This window comes from Ostrinia furnacalis, unplaced genomic scaffold (assembly GCF_004193835.3).
Source record: "Ostrinia furnacalis isolate ACB-3 unplaced genomic scaffold, ASM419383v2 OfSCF0267, whole genome shotgun sequence".
In the NCBI taxonomy this organism is placed as follows: Eukaryota; Metazoa; Arthropoda; class Insecta; order Lepidoptera; family Crambidae; genus Ostrinia; species Ostrinia furnacalis.
In genome coordinates, this window is record NW_021130506.1 from 126,905 (window position 1) to 145,957 (window position 19,053).

General features: G+C 37.5%; 1 protein-coding gene across 1 annotated transcript in view; it reads right to left on the reverse strand.

The window, feature by feature from the left end:
* Positions 1-18,652, reverse strand: part of LOC114358072 (uncharacterized) — a 34,541-nt gene extending 15,889 nt beyond the window's left edge. Inside the window, exons 1-8 of the mRNA XM_028311947.1 lie at positions 18,580-18,652; positions 17,720-17,850; positions 13,910-13,999; positions 11,389-11,553; positions 8,978-9,082; positions 1,722-1,787; positions 626-755; positions 137-350 (exon numbers count right to left, since the gene is read on the reverse strand). Of these exons, the coding sequence (XP_028167748.1) occupies positions 137-350; positions 626-755; positions 1,722-1,787; positions 8,978-9,082; positions 11,389-11,553; positions 13,910-13,999; positions 17,720-17,850; positions 18,580-18,594 (916 nt within the window). The 5' untranslated portion in view covers positions 18,595-18,652. The remainder of the gene's footprint in view (positions 1-136; positions 351-625; positions 756-1,721; positions 1,788-8,977; positions 9,083-11,388; positions 11,554-13,909; positions 14,000-17,719; positions 17,851-18,579) is intronic.
* Positions 18,653-19,053: the final 401 nt, after the last annotated feature.

Sequence of the window (19,053 nt, forward strand, 5' to 3'; positions counted from 1 at the left end):
TTAAATATTTTCAAACTGCAAGTGTTTTAGTATCAAGTAATTTATCAAGAGTTTTAAATTTTAAATCATCAGGAAGTATAAACATCCTAGTAAATTTTTAATTTTATTTCAATGACTTAATTTAAACATTTATTACCAAGCACAACAACTTTAGGTTGTTCAGCAGAAGACCTCGGAAGAGTGGCTGCTTGTTGCGGCATTTGGGGCATTTGCGGCTGCATTTGGGACATCTGCGTCATTTGCGACGAGTAGTGGATGGGCGCGGGAGCCGCTTGCGGCATGTATTGTGGATACGGACTGTACGGTTGGAACATTACTGGCAGTGTGTTGTAGGGTTGTTTTGCTTCAGACTGTAAAGGATAACAGACACAATTATTTAATACGGCATATAACGTAACTTAAACATGGATCTACTGAGCATCGTAAGTTTTTTCGTCGAAAGCCATCTTATCATTAGGCACCACTTCATCGAAAAGCCATTTGATCGAAAACTCGTAATATTAGAGCAGACAGGATGCCATGAAGGATCCACGAAAGGAAAATAAAATCATTGGTCAAAACTTAATCAAAAGAATGTCATATTTACAACATTTTTTTGTCAGAAACTGTTAATTTCATAAGTTACCTTTAAAGTTCTTCCATCGAGCAGTCTTTCGCAGTCTCTCCGAAAGCGGTTCCCTCCGACCGCGGCGGGCATCACAGAGTCGTCGAACGTGGTCAGTGTGTGTGAACGAGCAAACGATACGTGTTTTGTTCTGGAAAGTGAAAAAAAAAACATTTAATGCATTTTCCCAAGACCTTTTTGAAGCTTTGTTCTCGATTGCTTGGCAAAAAATACTTTTTGTAAACACTACATCTTAAAAACTGTCTAAAGGCAATTCTACTTGAACATGTTACCAATATTAAGTTATCCATGATTGTTTCCTGCCTTTCAAATAAAAGGGCAGTCACAGTAAGTAATTCCGATAATAGTAGGAATAGAATCAACCTAGAACCCCAACTACATTCGTTAATTAACGAACGCGTCCCAAAATAATTCCAGGAAAAACTCTCAGCCAAATGTAAGCCTGGATTGAATAGGCTAACTCCTAGATTAGGGGATCGAAGCCCTAATGCAGACGGCTCGCCCGCTGCTCTCTGTTAAAGTTTTACTTGTGACCTCGTTATTCGAGAACATTTCGGAACGGTTGTGCAGGAGTTAAAGGCTTTTAGTTTATTTAGATGAAAGCACTATGTCGTGTGTGGTTGTGCCGTTTTTGAGAGACCAAAGATAATGCAATCAATGGCTTGATTTGACAATTCAGCCTTAAGCTTACTGCATTGCATTTTGAAAGTATCCGAACTTTTAGCTATGTTACTTTTGAAAAATAGCAAATTAAGTTCCCTAATCTGATATTGTTGTTTAAAATATTTCTGAGGATTCTTTCTTTTTGTTCCCAACTTCTCCCGAAGTCACAATTAGCTGAAAATGACACAAAAATAATGTCCAAGGCATTCAGTGGAGCCTGTCGGGTTTCCCCTAAGATGCGAAATTCTTACAACAATAATTTACAAACATTACTAATGGATCGCAATAGCGGTCAATTTTATGTGCTTTTTAAATCGATTTGTTAACATCAAAATAGGCGTGGAAATAGACCAGCTGTTTGTTCTAATTCTAATTAGTCCTCGTATAAGCCAGCCGTTTGTTTTAGTTCTAATTACTAAAGTTATATTATTACCTGTGAGGTGCCATGGTCAGAGGTGGTGGCGGGGGAGGCGGGGGGATCGGTGTGTGCGCAGGACAGCTGGAAACGTACAAACAAATGCTTTGAGTGGTATTCAGAAGTTAGATCATCAGTTGCCGAGCTAAGATGCGCGCCGTAATATCTATACTTTATCGACGTCAAAATGTATGGAAAAAACGATAAAATGGCGTGATAACCGCTTATCGCGTCGCGCATCCTCCTACAGGTAAATAAAGGTGACGATGGAGTTAGGATCTAATTGTGCTTTTACGAGTATGTTTAAATGGTTGTGCTTTCAGGTTTGACAACCAAAAATGGCGTTGATTTTGGCGAGATTATATACCGGACTACTGGACTATCTATCCTTCATTCATGTCTTTCTTTTAAAAACCACGTGGAAAATAAATAAGCATTACAGTCATGTCATAATGCTTCAGTGAGTTAAAGCAGATACATAAGAGGAAACCACAATAAGTGTAATGGAGGTAGAGTGGTCGTGGTCGTCCCTACATTTTAATGGCGTGTCATTTTTATGAATTACACTTACACACTTTAGTCCAGTCACTGAATGCCTTAACGACGGTGTAGAGAGAAATCCGTGGAACACAATTTCTGACCTCGGGACTTTATTTAGCCTAGTTAGGTGGTGAACATAGCAAAAGTCCCCGCCCTTAGCCCTTGAGCCGGCAGGGAGAGGGGGGTTTAAAGGTATCACTTTTCGGTTTTTCGCTTAATCCTCGGAAACTATGCATCCTAGTGACATGACTACTATGAACCAAAAAAAGCTTATTCAATTTGCGACAGGTGAGACCGTCAAGTTTTTCTATATCTTGTATAGTTTTTGCGGCATCTGCTCTAGAAGGTCTGTAAAATTGGAAATTTTATTGTTGTCTTACATGTTCCTTTCAGGAGAAAATCGACTAAATCAACATTGAGCAAACACTATAGACATGCGGGAGCATGTTAAGCCTAGTTCCATGGAGGGGACTGCACCGTGCGTATATTTAGACGAACCAATTAGCGCCACTTTTGACTCCTCATCATTCAAAAACTACTGTGCATTAACACTTCAAATTTGGCTCATGTATTGAGACTTGCAAGATATACATCAGCTTCAAATTTCATAAATATACCTCAAACGGTTATTTAGGTATTGACGTTCAAAAATCGATATTTAGAGCACTACTATCTATCTATCACATGTGAAATGTTAAAATTTACTGGTTTTTTATTTGTTCCTTTGTATTTACATAACTACCTTTCTGGATGCCAAGTTTGAACCTTCGAGGTCATCTGGAAGTGGTTAGAATTTGGTCTATAGGTCAGACATGTAGATTTTTGGACGTCAATATCTAAAGAACCGTTTGAGGCATATTTATGAAATTTGAAACTGATGTATATCTTGCAAGTCTCAACACATGAGCCAAATTTGAAGTGTTAATGCACAGTAGTTTTTGAGTGATGAGGAGTCAAAAGTGGCTCAAAGTGATTCGTCTAAATATACGCACGGTGTAGTCCCCTCGCTGGAACTAGGCTTAACATGCTCCCGCATGTCTATAGGGTCTGCTCAATGTTGATTTAGTCGATTTTCTCCTGAACGGAACATGTAAGACGACAATAAAATTTCCAATTTTACAGACCTTCTAGAGCAGATGCCGCAAAAACTATACAAGATATAGAAAAACTTGACGGTCTCAGCTGTAGCAAATCGAATAAGCTTTTTTTGGTTCAAAGTAGTCATGTCGCTAGGACGCATAGTTTCCGAAGATTAAGCGAAAAACCGAAAAGTGGCACCTTTAAACCCCCCTCTCCCCGCCGGCTCAAGGGCTAAGGGCGGGGACTTTTGCTATGTTCACCTCCTAACTAGTCTAAATAAAGTCCTGAAGTCAGAAATTGTGTTCTACAGTTTTCCATCTATAATGCTTTATTGACTGGACTACTTGTTTTAGTGAGAACTTAGTGCATTTACTCATATAAGGGTGTGGCGTTACGTTCCGTAAATGCTCTTTGCCAAAGGAATCTTTTGTTGCTCTATCGTAAAACTGATGGTGAAATAGTTTTACATATAAAGTACGTTCTATCCGTTTTAAATGAATGAAAAACAGATGGTTTGGAATGAAATTAAATTGTCGTTTATAGCAATAAAATTATCCAACCTAAAACCTAACAATAATTTAGAGAGGCGATGAGCTAAGCTATGCACACTGCACCAAATTCCTTTGCTCGTCCATGCACTACCACTCAGTTCGTTCGTTTCAGCCGAATGACGTCCACTAATGGACAAAGGCCTCCCCCAAGGAATTCCACAAAGACCGGTCCTGTGTCGCCCTATCACTCCGTTCCTAGATCTAGACCCTAACAATACCTGCTAACTTAGAGAGGCAATAAGCTGAGTCTATGCGCACTGTACAATATATCCCTTTGCTCGTCCATACACTGAGTCTAAAATATTCACCCACACGACCTCTATCTACCCAACCTGTACAGTGCCTATTTATGGAAATAGTGCCATACCGGCAGTGAGTTTTTATGGGGGTATAACTGCATTATAGCGAAGCGGCCATTGTTCTACCCTGTTGTGCCTATTACGTTTTAATGAGGGCGGGATACGCTCCTGACTTTTATTTGTTCCAGCAAATAGAGATGATAACGTTATTTTTGATGGCATATTGTTAGTGGACAGATTTTATTCTGGGCTTTTGTAGTTAGTGAGGGTTTTTTGATTATGCAGAAAAGATAATTGCATAGTCAAGGGCTACTTCAGGGGGTGGATATACTTTTGCTACGACTTTAACTACGCTACCAGCCTGAAGATTCAGTGTACGTGTGGTTCAAAGTGCTCCTTCTAAAGGTTAAAAAAGGATTGTGAAAGTTTCATGGTGAAAAGTACTGGAGAGAAATTTATTTATTCTTTATTTACTTATTTAATTAGGACAACCAACAAGACAGACACAAATTCAAGCAAAGGGGATACGGAAGTTGTGGGTTCGAATCCCACTGAGGACAAATTTTAGTGTGACGAGGATCGAATACCGACTCACCATAGTCCCGAGCAGCAGCTATCTTTCAATTTATTAGGTGTTTCTATTAATTGATAATTTTTTATACGTCATAAATTACTCAATGGAGGCATAAAACAGTTCGTTGTACAAATTCATCTAAACTTGTGATGACATAATAAATATAACAGCACCAAGTGATTGCACGAACAGTTTAGAACAAAGCTTGAAAGCTTCCCGCAAAGTATCACACATGAGTTTCATCCCTCTCATCATTTGCCAAATGTGTAAAGCTTAGCCCACCCTTTGCTACGTGATTTAAATATAGATTCAAATTAGGGCGCACAAATGCCGATCATGGGCCGACTTGTCCGTAATTTGTAATTGAAAGCTTCTAAAGCTTAGTTGATTCGGGAAATTGTATGGATTTCTGTTAGTTTAAGTTTCGGTTCGCTAGATCTAAATGTGTCTATAATAATAATGTTTATTCTTTATTGTTGTAGTGCCACCAAACACAGGAAATAAACAAAATAATGAATGACAAGTTGGAACTAGTCATGGTAGTCTGACATAGTCTATGTTTGCTTTATAAAACGGATTTATCACTTTTTGTTAGGTCTTTCGTTTCATACAACGTTGTAATTCCTTGACTCAAGTCCATTTAATTTCCTTACATTTCTAATTCCTACTTAAGAGCACCCATATTGACTCAAGTTCATTTAATTCCATTTCATTTCTTAAACAAAAACAGTCATCTAAAAACTTTATTGCCCGCTTATAGAAAAAAATAATTAAAAGAACAAAATTCAACTGGAAAAATACACGCCCTCCTAATCAAACATTAAAAAAATTTGAGGCAACAAAACAGCACAAATTAAATATTGAAAACATTTGAGAGAGGTGAGCAACAAAGTTAATTGGGAAATTGAAACACACCTTTCATTTCGCAAAACAAAATTGTGAAATTCGATTCTGCTAACGAAACCATTTTGGGTCAAATGTATTTGGAATTTTCCAGAAATTAATTCACCAATTAATGGAGGATAATGTTCGAATAGCCATGTCAGCATGAAGTCATTAAGCGGGTTTGCTGGACAAAAAAGAAAATATCTGGAACTGTTTTTGTGGCTTTATTCTGGTGACCTGGGGCGACCGGCCCTTATAGGTTAAGCGTTGCTTAACGAGTAAAATGTTGTTATTGACGAAAATCTGAGGTTTGTTTTTTAAGTACACACTGCTATATTAAAACATAATAATGAAGAAATAAAACAAAAGAAAAATCTTACAACACTTATTTTGTAAAATAAATACCCGCTATTTAGGTACAGTGTAATACAAAAAAATCGAGGCATTTCCATCTTCCCTCGACCTAGGCTTCATTTCTTCCTAAAACACATATCGGCAAACACAATTTATTCCCAGCGGGGTAAACGATATTTCATACTTTAGAATTTAAAATGCCTTTTTCTTATTTTCGTACACTTCCTTGAACAAAAATCTCTAGCAAAAGCTTGTTGCTTGCTACAATTTGAAAATCATAATATTTTTTTGCTAGAGCACAATTAATTGAAACAATCTGTAGTGAAGTAAATCCCATTAACTTCAATCAAATCAGCTAATGCAATTAATCAATGCCATTAGTGAGATATTGAGATTTTGACGGTAGTGATTGAAATAGATTGACCTCAATTAGTATGGAGACAGTAGGATTCTAAGTACTTAGGTAATATACACATTGGACTATCGTATTTTAGCAATTAAGTACCTACCTAATATTTCGAATCAATTTTTATTCTTCCCTGCATTTGTGAATCAAGATAGCTTTGACTGATAAATAAATACCATAGAGGCAGAAATTGGACCACAGTAATAAAAAAAATCTTCACATCGATGGGTGCCTGGAATAAAGCCGCAATAGCCATAGCAGCAGTTTTCCGATTAAGCGATTTTCGTAATCTGGGGGTCCCTATACACCTTGTGATTTTTTTTCAGAATTTTATCTTTGAAACTGGCTGATTTACCAAAAGCACTATAGATATTGAATCGTTATTCCCGGAAATTTGTTTACCAGAATAATCGTGGCATGTTCAATGTTAAAAGTTTTATTTCAAACTTCTACAAGTAACGGCCATTGCGGCTTTGTTCCCCGAAACAAACTATGTGTACCAAGTCACAATAAACATTACCTACTTGTACAATTTCTTTAAACTTTCTTAAGTAATAATACTTCATGGTGTTCTTCTATGCAATAAAAATATGTTGATTGGATTTACATTAAGCAATGCTGTGTACCTACCTGACAACTGCTGGAACACAGTAAAGCTGTCAACATTATTGTTATGGCGACAGACTTAGGAAGATAAAGGGGACTTAGGAAGAGAAGAAGGAGGGATATTTGGTTTATGTTCATTAAAGCTTATTTATAATAACAATATGTTTCGGCATTGGAGGTAGGAAGCCATAGTTTCTCTGTAGTTGAAGTTTCCTTCTACCTTGAGCCTGATCACAGTTTCCACCAGGTGTGATAAAGGGCAAAAGCTTCCTTGCTGAGAATAAAAACATGTTCTGTTCAGTTATTGTCTCTAAATCTGTTCTACGTAATGTAAACTTAGAAGATTGCCCATATTAATTCACTTTAAGAAAGTCAAAAACATTTAGCGACTTACCACTTTAGTGGAGCGATTACAAAAATAGTGGCCTATTAAGTACATGTTTTTTTTGTATTATTATGAATGTCCAGAAAACTGCGCAGTTTTTAAAATTATTTTAGACCTATGAAAGTTCTCATTTTTTATTATTTAAACATTTAAGTTGAAATTTTGAGAATGTTCTGCTAAAAGCATTTTTTTTATGTTTCTAGCAAAAATTTTGAATCTTGCATCAAAGATAGGAAGGTGAATATTTTTTTCAAACATTTGCAATTAATAGCGATATTGTCAAAATAAAGAAATCTGAGATAAGTCAACCCGAAATAAAGATAAGTTTTTTTAAAGCCTACTAGGTCATGAAATTGAAAAAAAGTTACAAAATTATTGATAACTTCTAAACTACGAAAAAGCCGCGGGCAAAAGCGTGTAATATTATAATATTATCATTATGTACTAATGAATTCCACTACTTTATATAAAGATATTAACGAAACACTCTAGATATTCAACTTTGTACTCATTTCGATACGGACCATATGAACATATAATGTACACAGCATTCACCAGTACATTTTCCAAGTCGATCATTAAATTCAAGCAAACCGCTATTACTGTATTCGCCATACATCCTTCAGATCAGCGCACAACGCTGCAATGCACTATTGCTGTATGATTACTTTTGCACTTTTTACCGGAATAAAACCACAATGGACTCTTACGGAACCGACTTTCAATGTATGAAGCGGCAATATGTATTTCTACCTTTTTTAATGTATATTCTAAGCACTATAACCTTATGCACATTATATGTTACTCCAGAAAAAATAACGCATCGTTTGATATACAAACCATTTGGATACGCCTCGTAGTTTAGTTATTATTCAAAAATTTCACTAAATCTCTTCTCCTGTAAAATTGTGTTTTGTCGATTGCGGCTTTATTCCAGGCACCCATCGACATAATTATTATCTGCACTGATCGGAAAAATGTTAGCAATATTTTACTGATTGCTAAAATACTCGTAGACACACCTGAGCTCACCGTATTTCGTCGATGACTGAAAATACACTCCTGGGTAACATCCTTGATAGATTCTGGTAAAGTGAGAAATATCGCTCCCTCTTTATACTGCATTGACTAATAAATATGGGACTTCGAAACGACAATGGCGGCGCGATCATATAAGACTTAATTATTTGGAGTAATACGGACTTCACAAACTCTTGTAGGTACTTGCTAAAATCACCATCATTAGATCATTAAGTCTCCACTGCCTTACAGCATTTACCATGTGCAAAATAGGACACCTATGCCCGTTTTCACCATCAATCCCTAATTTTTAAGTGACCCCTATGGTGACTACATATCAGGTATTTTGTTTTCATAGGGGTCACTTAAAAACTAGGGTTTGATGGTGAAAACGGGCATTACACTGAATGTCGTAAGAGGAGACTAAGGGACAATCATGCGAACATCAACCGGGGAGCGTAGGCCAAATCCTCCATTTCCCTCTGGTAAATTGGGTCGTGTTCATGAAGCGGTTGATAAAAATAACAATAAAAATGAATGTTTATTAATATTGCTAATAATTAAATAGACTTACGGTATAATAGAGGGCGGTCTGGGCAGCGAGCCTCCGCGGCTCACTGACGCCATTTTGTCGGCGTTGTAGTTCTGCGGCCAGCCCGCGGAATCTTCTATTACCGATCTGGAACAAAATTTAAATTAAGATTTAGACAAACCAACGCGATCAGCCGGCGTGCAGCGATGGCGATCAGACAAATGCATTGACCACCATCGCTGCACGCCGGCTGATTGCGTGTGTGTTGCGTGTGAATGCGTTGGTTTGGCAGAACCTTTTGGTATGAATTGGAATTCACTGCCTGCTGTCAGCACTATAACAATCCGGGGTTCTGAAAGGCGAGAGTGAAAGGCATTTACGTAGGTACGTACTTACGTACAAGGCATATAATTGTAGGTATACCATTCTAGACTGCATCTCACTTAACATCAGGTGTGATTTCAATCAAATAGGGTAACTTATTTGTGCTGCATAAAAAAGGCAAAAAAGACTCCACGAGCACGACTCTACCAAGAAAACCTACAATTAATAGTTTCTCATTGCGTTATTTACTGTAGGATTCTACAGTCAATAGGTGTCGCGTAAGACAAACTATGGCTGAAATAAATTCTAGTTTGGTCTTACTAGCTCTTAATTAAGGTTCCGGCTACTTTAGTGTACCTACGTACATTATTACATCCATATATTTATATTAAAGCGACTAGTCCAGTTGACCTATGTTTTGTCTGCAATATTAACTTTGAAGCTTGCCCATAAAATTTATGTAAGCTTGTTGTTCTGTATATACTCGTGTATTACAATGCCTTCTGGAACAAAAACCACTATAATTACTACCAGTCTGCATGGTCAGGTCATGAAGGCATTGTTAATTGTTTACGAAGTAAATATTGGTTACTTTGTGCACAATGCCTCCACCGAACTGCTACCATGCCCTGAATTCACATTCATTTAAACTAAATCACAAACCATAAGGGAACATCTGAGTTAATCGAATGAAGTCAAATCGATTTGATTTTATTAGTCATGGGAACCCGATCATTGATTCATTTGAGTATAGTATCGATAAAATAAAATCAAACGTGCTTTAAAACAAACTCTTCTGTAAAGTAAACAAATCAATCCAGTTAATCTAACTTATCATTCTATCAACCTTGATTTATGAAAACAAACTTTGCGTCGAATCTTTGAATGATTTATCAAATCACTCGCAATTATCAACCTGTCCAAAGTTGACTAGAGCTACTGGCATAAACAGGCCAAGAACTAAAATTATACGGCGTGCTGAATGAACCCAACTTCGCGATATAATTGGAGTGTCAAACTTCAAAATGGATATACCATGTCCTAATAAATAACTCGAATCCTGAAACTCTAAAGCTAATTACGGGATTAGAATGCCTTTAGTTTGAAAAGGGCTTTAGAGACAATTTATTATTGTTCTTCTTGTCTTTGATAGACTTACTTCATTATCATTTGCTATTTTTTATAGTAGGTATACTTTTAATATAAAATGAAATTATACCCGACATTTTTATTAAAAATAAATAAATGCGCCGAAGATTCTCACCCCAAATCTTATGATGAAAAATATAATTTTGAATATGAGATCGAGAAAAAAACATTCGGTTAAATTATTATTTCCGTGATAATGCCTTTTATGGGGTAAAATGGATGCGTAAAGCCTATACAAGAGTGATAATGGGTGTGTATCAATCTTTATCTGCTCGCTGTGCTTATGCTTTATCTAGTTAGGTGTTATTTTTCGGTATTCTACATTCGGCCTATATTATTCATACAATAATTTAACATATGGATGTTTCATTATTGTATGAATAATATACTAACTTATACTAAGCTACAAATAGCCCAATGGTAAAGCTGGCGGACTCTCCGACTCGTGATCCGAGGAACCTCGCCGCTGGACTATTCTCGGGTTCACTCGTAACTTAAGCATTTATTTAGCTCACGATTAACGGTTTTTTACAAAAAAAACATTTTTTTTTTATGCAAGACAAGGCAGGTATTTGACCGCAATCGCACCTGATGTTAAGTGAGATGCAGTCTATGATGGTACATACTCGTATCTGCTCTGTAAGTGCCTATTCACTCTCGCCTTGAAAAGACCCGGATTATAGTGTTCAGGAAAGACAGCAGCAGGCAGCGAATTCCAGTCCCTAGCTGTTCGCATTATAAAAGAGTAATCGAAACGCTTAGTACTCTTTATCTATATTTCATCATCATCATCATCTCAGCCACAGGACGTCCACTGCTGAACATAGGCCTCCCCCAATGCTTTCCATGTTACCGGGTTGGTAGCGGCCTGCGTCCAGCGCTTTCCTGCTACCTTTATGATGTCGTCGGTCCACCTTGTGGGTGGACGTCCCACTATTTATGTATATTTAATTTTATTTTTAGTTATCTGCCAAACTCACTGTGGCCACTCCATCCGGGTGAAGTCTTCATCCTCTGGCATCCAGGTGTAGCGTTTGGGGTCAGGTTGGCTGCACACGGACCGCGGCCGCCGCCTGAAGTATGAACACTCCAGATCGGCGTCGTATGCGCACACCTCGGGCGGGGCCGGGGAGGGTTGGCCAAACCTGGAAGAGATTGTTCTTTTACTTTCTGTTCTAAAGCTTCAACCACACCAACGATCAAATGCCAATGACAGGTCGCGCGACCCATGACAGTTCACGCGACCTGTCATTTCCCTATGATCTCGCCGGCGCGATGGCGATCTGCACGCACCAAGCATTAGAAGTGGTGGTAATACATGCGAATTTATATGTAATTAGGTACATATTAAAGATCAAACTGAAGCTCGCTCCATTATATGCTTTAAGATTCTTTAATGGAACATGAAGATCCCAGACATTTTTTTATAACACTAAGGTTGGCGAAACTTGGAAGATATAGTACTATGGATTTATTTATTATTATTTTTCTTCTATGTGCCCTGCCCATTGCCACCTCAGCTTGCTAATCCGTCGGGCTATGTCAGCGACTTTGGTTCGTTTACGGATCTCCTCATTTCTGATTCGATCTCGCAAAGAAACACCAAGCATAGCCCTCTCCATAGCACGCTGTGCAACTTTGAGCTTCTGTATAAGGCCTATACAGAAGCAGAACTGACGGCCGATGGGGCAGAAAGGTTCTGGAATGGAGGCCGCGTACCGGAAAACGCAGCGTGGGACGTCCACCTACAAGGTGGACCGACGACATCGTAAAGGTAGCAGGGAAGCGCTGGACGCAGACCGCTGCCAATCGATCAACATGGAAAGCATTGGGGGAGGCCTATGTTCAGCAGTGGACGTCCTATGGCTGAAATGATGATGATGATGATGATTTTTCTTCTTCTTCTTTTCGTGTCGATAACAAACCTACACAGTGTCAGCCCAAAACTCCGTCACAAGAGTGGCGTTGTCAGCAGCATTCATCAATTCCTCCTGAGTGCAGTTGCTCGGGCAATTTATTATTGTGGTTGTAGTTGCTGTCATTTGCAGTAAAATAGTATTTTAATATTCTGGCGATATAGATTTGAAATAAAGCTGATCTTAACTGCCAATTAAAATTGTATCTAGCCAATTTGCTTTGGTAAATCAGTATTATTACAGTAGGTACCTTATACCGTTCAAATAAGAGAAAAGAGGTATTATTCCTCTTGTAAATGAGAAAGTTCGTATAATATGTAACAAAGCAAGAAATACCAGTTCCAATTTAAGACGCTATTGTCTGTATATTATAACGTTAGTCCCAGACAGAGCTATTATTAGCCTTCAATACAATTCCAAAGAGGACTCCAATCGATTAAGATTTCCACTGATATAATAGAATCACTATTGTTACTCTCTTAGTTCAGCAAAAGATAATCTTGCCAAAATCACTTGAGAAGTTTTAATGGATCAAATTAAGAAGTTTCTGTATAGAACCACTTCAATAGTGTCTCATTGGAACATAAATCTTCTTCGCTGTATTCAAACGAGTTTGCTCAACAAGTAGGTATTAGGTATTTAATGATTTAGAATGAATATTAATAACTGAGCAATAGTTAACTTTTCCTACACCAATAGCTCCGAAACTACCGGACCCGTTTAAAAATTCTTTCACCATTAGAATTCTAGATTATCTGTGATGAACGTAGACTATAGAAGGAATACAGATGTGCAAAGATATTATGTGACAGATTGAAAGTAACGCGGACGAAGCCGAAGAAATAAAAGAATTTATTATCTATTTCACTAAAACCATTTTCCTATTACTATATTTACTTTAGATCCCTATTAGATCCTTTAATCTTCTTGTTTACTTTGTTACACAACAATGAGCTATACATTATAATGTGATCTAGTAAGAGCTTTATTCCGCGTACATTTAGCAGTGTTTATGCTCGATCGATAGAGATTAAAACAGATTAATGAACGATATCACAATACCCTCGAATAGAGATTTCAGTCGAGTTATTTCGCCTGATTAATAAGCCGTACTCTCTGATTTACGACTTGGTATTAAGCTGTAACTGATCTTGAGTTTCGTTTAACGACTTCAATTATTTATGTTAAGCAAAAATTTACTTGGATACTTTAATTTTGTGATTGGACCAATTAAGTTGATGGAATACTACAATGGAAAGTTCGTCAAATCTTTTGTTTTTATTTTATTACCTACTTTGAACATTTTTCGCAAATTACAAATTAAAGAGACACTATTTGGTAATACAATGTTACAGAAAAAAATAGTACGTCATCAAGGTACTTTTACTATGGTAATAGGTAAACTTACTCGAGTGTTTCAACAAGAGCTTTGTTTTATTTATCCGTGTATTATAGCGAAAACTTCCTATAGTATTTTAGAAAGGGCTATGTTGTAAGGGCTACTATACTGAAGTGTTTTAGAAGAAGAAGAAATATTTATTCAGTATCATTAGAAAGGGTTATGCTTTATTATTTTAATGCTTACCTGGGATACCGCTGTATTGGTGCATAATCGGAGTTGAGATTCTCATCCGAGGGCACTCTACGACGGACACACACGGATAGAAATGATGCTCTGTGGACAAAATTAAATTATATTAACTAATAAAATTACGGTCAAGTGCGAGTCGGCTTGCGCACGTACGGTTTCGAACAACATTAGCATTTGATCAGGTAAAATGAACGCAGCCCGCAACTGTCAATTTGCGTTCTTTGCTCGTGTCCGCGCTATCAGATCGCATCAATACAAAATACTCGTATAGAGACCGTCAATGTTGTTCATATGATGCGGGCTGCGTTTACTTTGACCTGACCGCAGACGACAGAACTGGATACGTTCTGTAACATCTTATGGGTGTGTTAAAAAGTCGTTTAACGTTCATCATGGCAATCAAACCTCGAAGATTTTAAGGTACCAAACATGGCTCTAACGAAAAGATACGAGTAAATAGTAGTATGTCTTTTGAGGTGCGGAACTTTAACTCTGCAAACGATAGGTAGTACGGTTATTGTCACGAAGTGCCATGGTCATATTTCCATACAAAGCTCTGTGACAGAGACATCAGCACTGTGATGACGGCTATTGTATCACAACATGCGTCATGGAAACTCCCGTGACAATACTGTGTTGAAATCAAATGACATCAATGACAATCTCCAATCGCATTCCATTTCTTTTCACACCTCATTATCATGAGACTAATTAAGTAAAATACTAGAAATATCACCTAAAATCTTCAACTCCATCACGTTTATGAGTTTCAATATGCGAATCAGCTGAAAACCATAAATCATGTTGCTGTAATATGATCGGGTGGAATTACGGGAGGCACGCCTTCAGAATAAAGAAGTTTGGTATGAAAATGCTGAAAAAATTTCGGCGTCGTCTTTTATCCCTTGAGTCCTAATACGATTACAAGGGCACGGAATAATAAAACGGCCAATTTGTTACCTTTACCTTTAGTGAGGGTATTCCATTTATAGTAGAAATCAACTTAGGCCAATTCGTAGGAATTAGAGGGGGCGTATTCATTGCGTTAGAATAGGAACGGTGGGTACTTGACGAAATTGAAGATGTTGATACGATTTAAGACAGTAAAGAGTATTTGAAGGTGCATCTTTGTTAGGAACAATAAAACGTGGAAATAAGTATCCCTTAAGAGGAAGTTTAAGTATAACTTAAGGATTATAAAAGATGATAGAGACTTTTTGACAGCCCTTATTTGATACCTATATGTAGGTATTTCAGGTGTTCATCTAATAATATTTGTATTGGTCTCAATGTTAGTTACGGGGTTGGTTCAGTTTACAACAAGTGAGCTACCAAACACTTTTTCAGTGTGGCTAAAAACTGCAATAATTTAATACTTAACTTATTTTTACATGAAAAAACGTACGGGTACAACAACAAATAAACAAAACATTGTTATTCCATCCCTATCACTTTTATAACAAACGGTCAGCTATCAATAAACGGGCCTACCCTTTTGTATTCCCAGACGAAGGATACCGGCATATTGGGTAGAAAATTAGGTGTAAATAAACAAAAAGATGGCTCGCTATTAGGTGGTAGGGTCAGATATTTGACGAACACACTCGTTGAGCAAAAGATCGTAAGTTATGCATGGAACGCACGTACCAAAGATTGCCCGCTCGGGATCCCTGGGCACGGTTTGATTTCGTAAGCAATAAGTTTTGTAGACTGTAGTAGAGTGGGAAGAAATGGGAAAGAGAATAATCTGTTTGGCTTTGATCCGGATATAACGTAGGAAAACAAATTAAAGTAGGAAACTTATACATAAGTTTGTAAGCAATCATTGATTTTATACTGATATTGAGCTTTATTCAGGATTTAAAAGGTGATGATGATGGAAGACATTGTGATAAAGGTAATACTAAAGGTAATAATAAAAGGTAACTAAGATACGAACTAAGGCTATTTTTATTTTCGAAATCGAGTAACGATTCAGCACTAGTAAAAATAAACTAAGCACTGAATCAGTCACTTCCACCTTCAGCCTGATCATCACTTTTCATCAGGTGAGATACTGGCCAAGAGTTTTGGGCTCGTTGTGTATAAAAAAAATGTGAAAATCCGTGGGGGAGGCCTTTGTACAGCAGTGTATGGCATTCGGTTGAAACGAACGAACAAAAATCCTTGAACTAATATGCACGCGGGCAAAGCCGTGCCCAAAAGTCAGTATGAAACAAACCCTGCATTTCGAGAGAATTATTTTCTTAGCGGAGCAAAACATTAACAACTCCAACATCGGTTAGCGTGTGTGGGGTATAATCCCAGATAACAACTTTTAAACTCCTATCAACTTCGCCGTTTTGACGGGGAATTTCAAAGCTGGCAATTTTTGCAAGTGCCTACTAATGTACTTTGCAACTTGGGATTTGCTTAAGTGGCGTGCTTGAGTGATACATTTTTGTGCTTGAAAACACACTGTTCAATTGATTATCTTTATACTTACTTCATTCAGACTTTTTTTTCAGACCTTTTTAAGGTACGTCATTAATTGAAAAGAAATGTCCTAAAGACATCAAGTGCCTACTGCTTTGGTTTTATTTTGATAAAACATACATTACAAGGGTTTGTATTCAATATGTTCTAACAAAAGACATAAAAGGTGTGTAACTAAAACTCTTAGAAACTTCACGTCTAGATTCTGACCCTCTCAAGTATCTCTCGAGAGAAACCCTTTTATCTACCTCTCAGAATTTACATCAAACACTTTGTGATACTTGATGATTTCTAGAAAATCTGTTGGGCAGCTCTTAAAAAGTACCCATCCGTTTTCTAATAAATCATAAGTACGATATTTTCGGCTCTACCCTATCTTCTGATGTAGGTCGTATATTCGACAACTATTTACTTGATTTATTCGGCGTTTTGACCCATTTCCCTTTAAATCATGAGATATTCGTACATCAATGACCTTAAGTGAAACATTTCGATAACGACTTTTAGAATATGAAATCCGGACACAATAAGTTAGTGCTACAATTTGCACAGCCAAAGGCTGCAGAGTACTTTTGGTTATATGATGTGTACAAGTAGTGCTACAATTTGCACAGCCAAAGGCTGCATAGTACTTTTGGCTTTTAATGGTTATATGATAAGTACAAGCATTAATATCGGAGCACATTGAGTCTGCATGATAATTGTTCAGAGGTGAGTATACATTGCTACTCGGCTATGCATTTCACCTGATTGGAATCTGTTCCACCGATTGATCTCCATGTGGACCGAGCTAAGACTATTCGATGCATTCAAGCAACATCTTATCAATCGGATCGCGCAGATGACTGATCGTGTGGCATATCCAATCAGGTGGGCACGTCTATCATAGCGATGACATCGATAATAGAGATGAGACTGAATACAGGCTGATTGTAGATGCATATCGATGTAAAGTGATCTTCAATGCTGTCTTACAATTTTATTTGTTTGTTCTGCGTTTTATTTTTTAATTCGCTTAGTTAATATTGATGTTTCATTATTAAGACCCAGCTTTAGATTCATCTGCTTGCCCTTCTTTTTGTCAAAACTCTTTATCGCGCCACCACCATCATATACCTAGGTACTCAGGTTTATAGTTTCTTGTCTCATGTAAGATCACTCTTCAGCTCCCGGAAACGATCTAGTTAAACTTGATGGTAAAATTTGAAATTGAGTTTGAGTTTCTGACTGATACGAGTAAGCACATAGCATAAAGCCTTTTTGTGGAAAAATATTCTCCAATGCGCCAAATAAAGGTCTGAATGAATAATAATAGTGATGATAAATTACCTGTTGGCTCTGGAGCAGGGACTCTCAATATGGTACTGAGAGAGGCATCCGAGGAATCGCTCCTTCTTGGACTTCTCCAGTTCCAGCAAATCCAGCTGTTTGTTGTTGATGCAGTACTGCTCCCGGAATTCCTGGGACAATGAAAAATTATGGTGAAACACATCATTAATTCGAGGAAGAGTGAAGAACAGACCCTGAGTGCATATTTGCAATGTCATAAGAAATGTTTTCCAAATTAGTTTTTACAGTGATCATTATTTTTAAAGTAGCGTTCATCTAGTAAACAGTATTGATTTCTGAAGATTAGGTCAAACCCTTATTAAATGGGCCTACTTTCCATAATAAACAACATGCTTGCCACTGAATTTAGTCGGCAATTAGCATGTAACAATCAAATTCCTTGAAAAAAATCGTTTTATAACTAAACACATAATACATCAGTCACCACTTGTTTAAAAAAAGTAAAAACTCTGAAATACGGAAATCAAATAGAATGTTAAGTGTTGCCGCCGACCTCACCTGCAGGAAATTCATTTTATGATAGAATGTTTTTACTTCAATTCCTTTGGAACTGTGAATTATAGTGGTCTATTATATAGGTCTTGTTTTACTTTCTCAAAGCTATAAGACTCAGAAACTAGTAGTACATTACATTAAATTAGTATATCTCGTAATATTATGAACACAACATGTTCGGGAGTGTATAAGCCTAATCCGCCATTTGCCTCTGGTAAATTAAGAGGTTCATAATTGGAGACCAAATGATCCCTGACAATGATGATAATAATGATGGTGATTATGATGACAATGGTGATGATGATACCGCTGATAATGATAATGATAAAAGTAATTCAGCTAACCTGCTTCGAGTACATGGTGGTCTTTCCGGCTGGCCGTTCCTCGATGGCCCTCTGCCGCTTTCTGCTCGCGTTCTCATCCTCCGATTCGTAGCCTTTGGCCGAATGTGCTATATCTGCCTGTAGAAGAAAACATACATGTTAATACTATAATTTAGTAATAACTAAGTGTCAGTCTACAATCATTGGGCGAGGCCTATGTTCAGCAGTGAACGTTCTATGTATAGCTGAAAATGACGATGATGATGACGTGTCAGTCGCGGACGCGAAGAGATCACGCGGTCGATCGCCAAACCGCTGGATAGACGCCATCACAAAATCTACTGAGTCCACCATGGTCCAGTGTACACGCGACGCCTCTAACCATCAGTAATGGAGAGCTACCTCCGAAGATGACATCGAACACCCCACCGTGTACCTCGTCAGCGCAACCAGGACCACTCTGACAAGAGTGCCCGACTAAGAAGAAACGTGTCA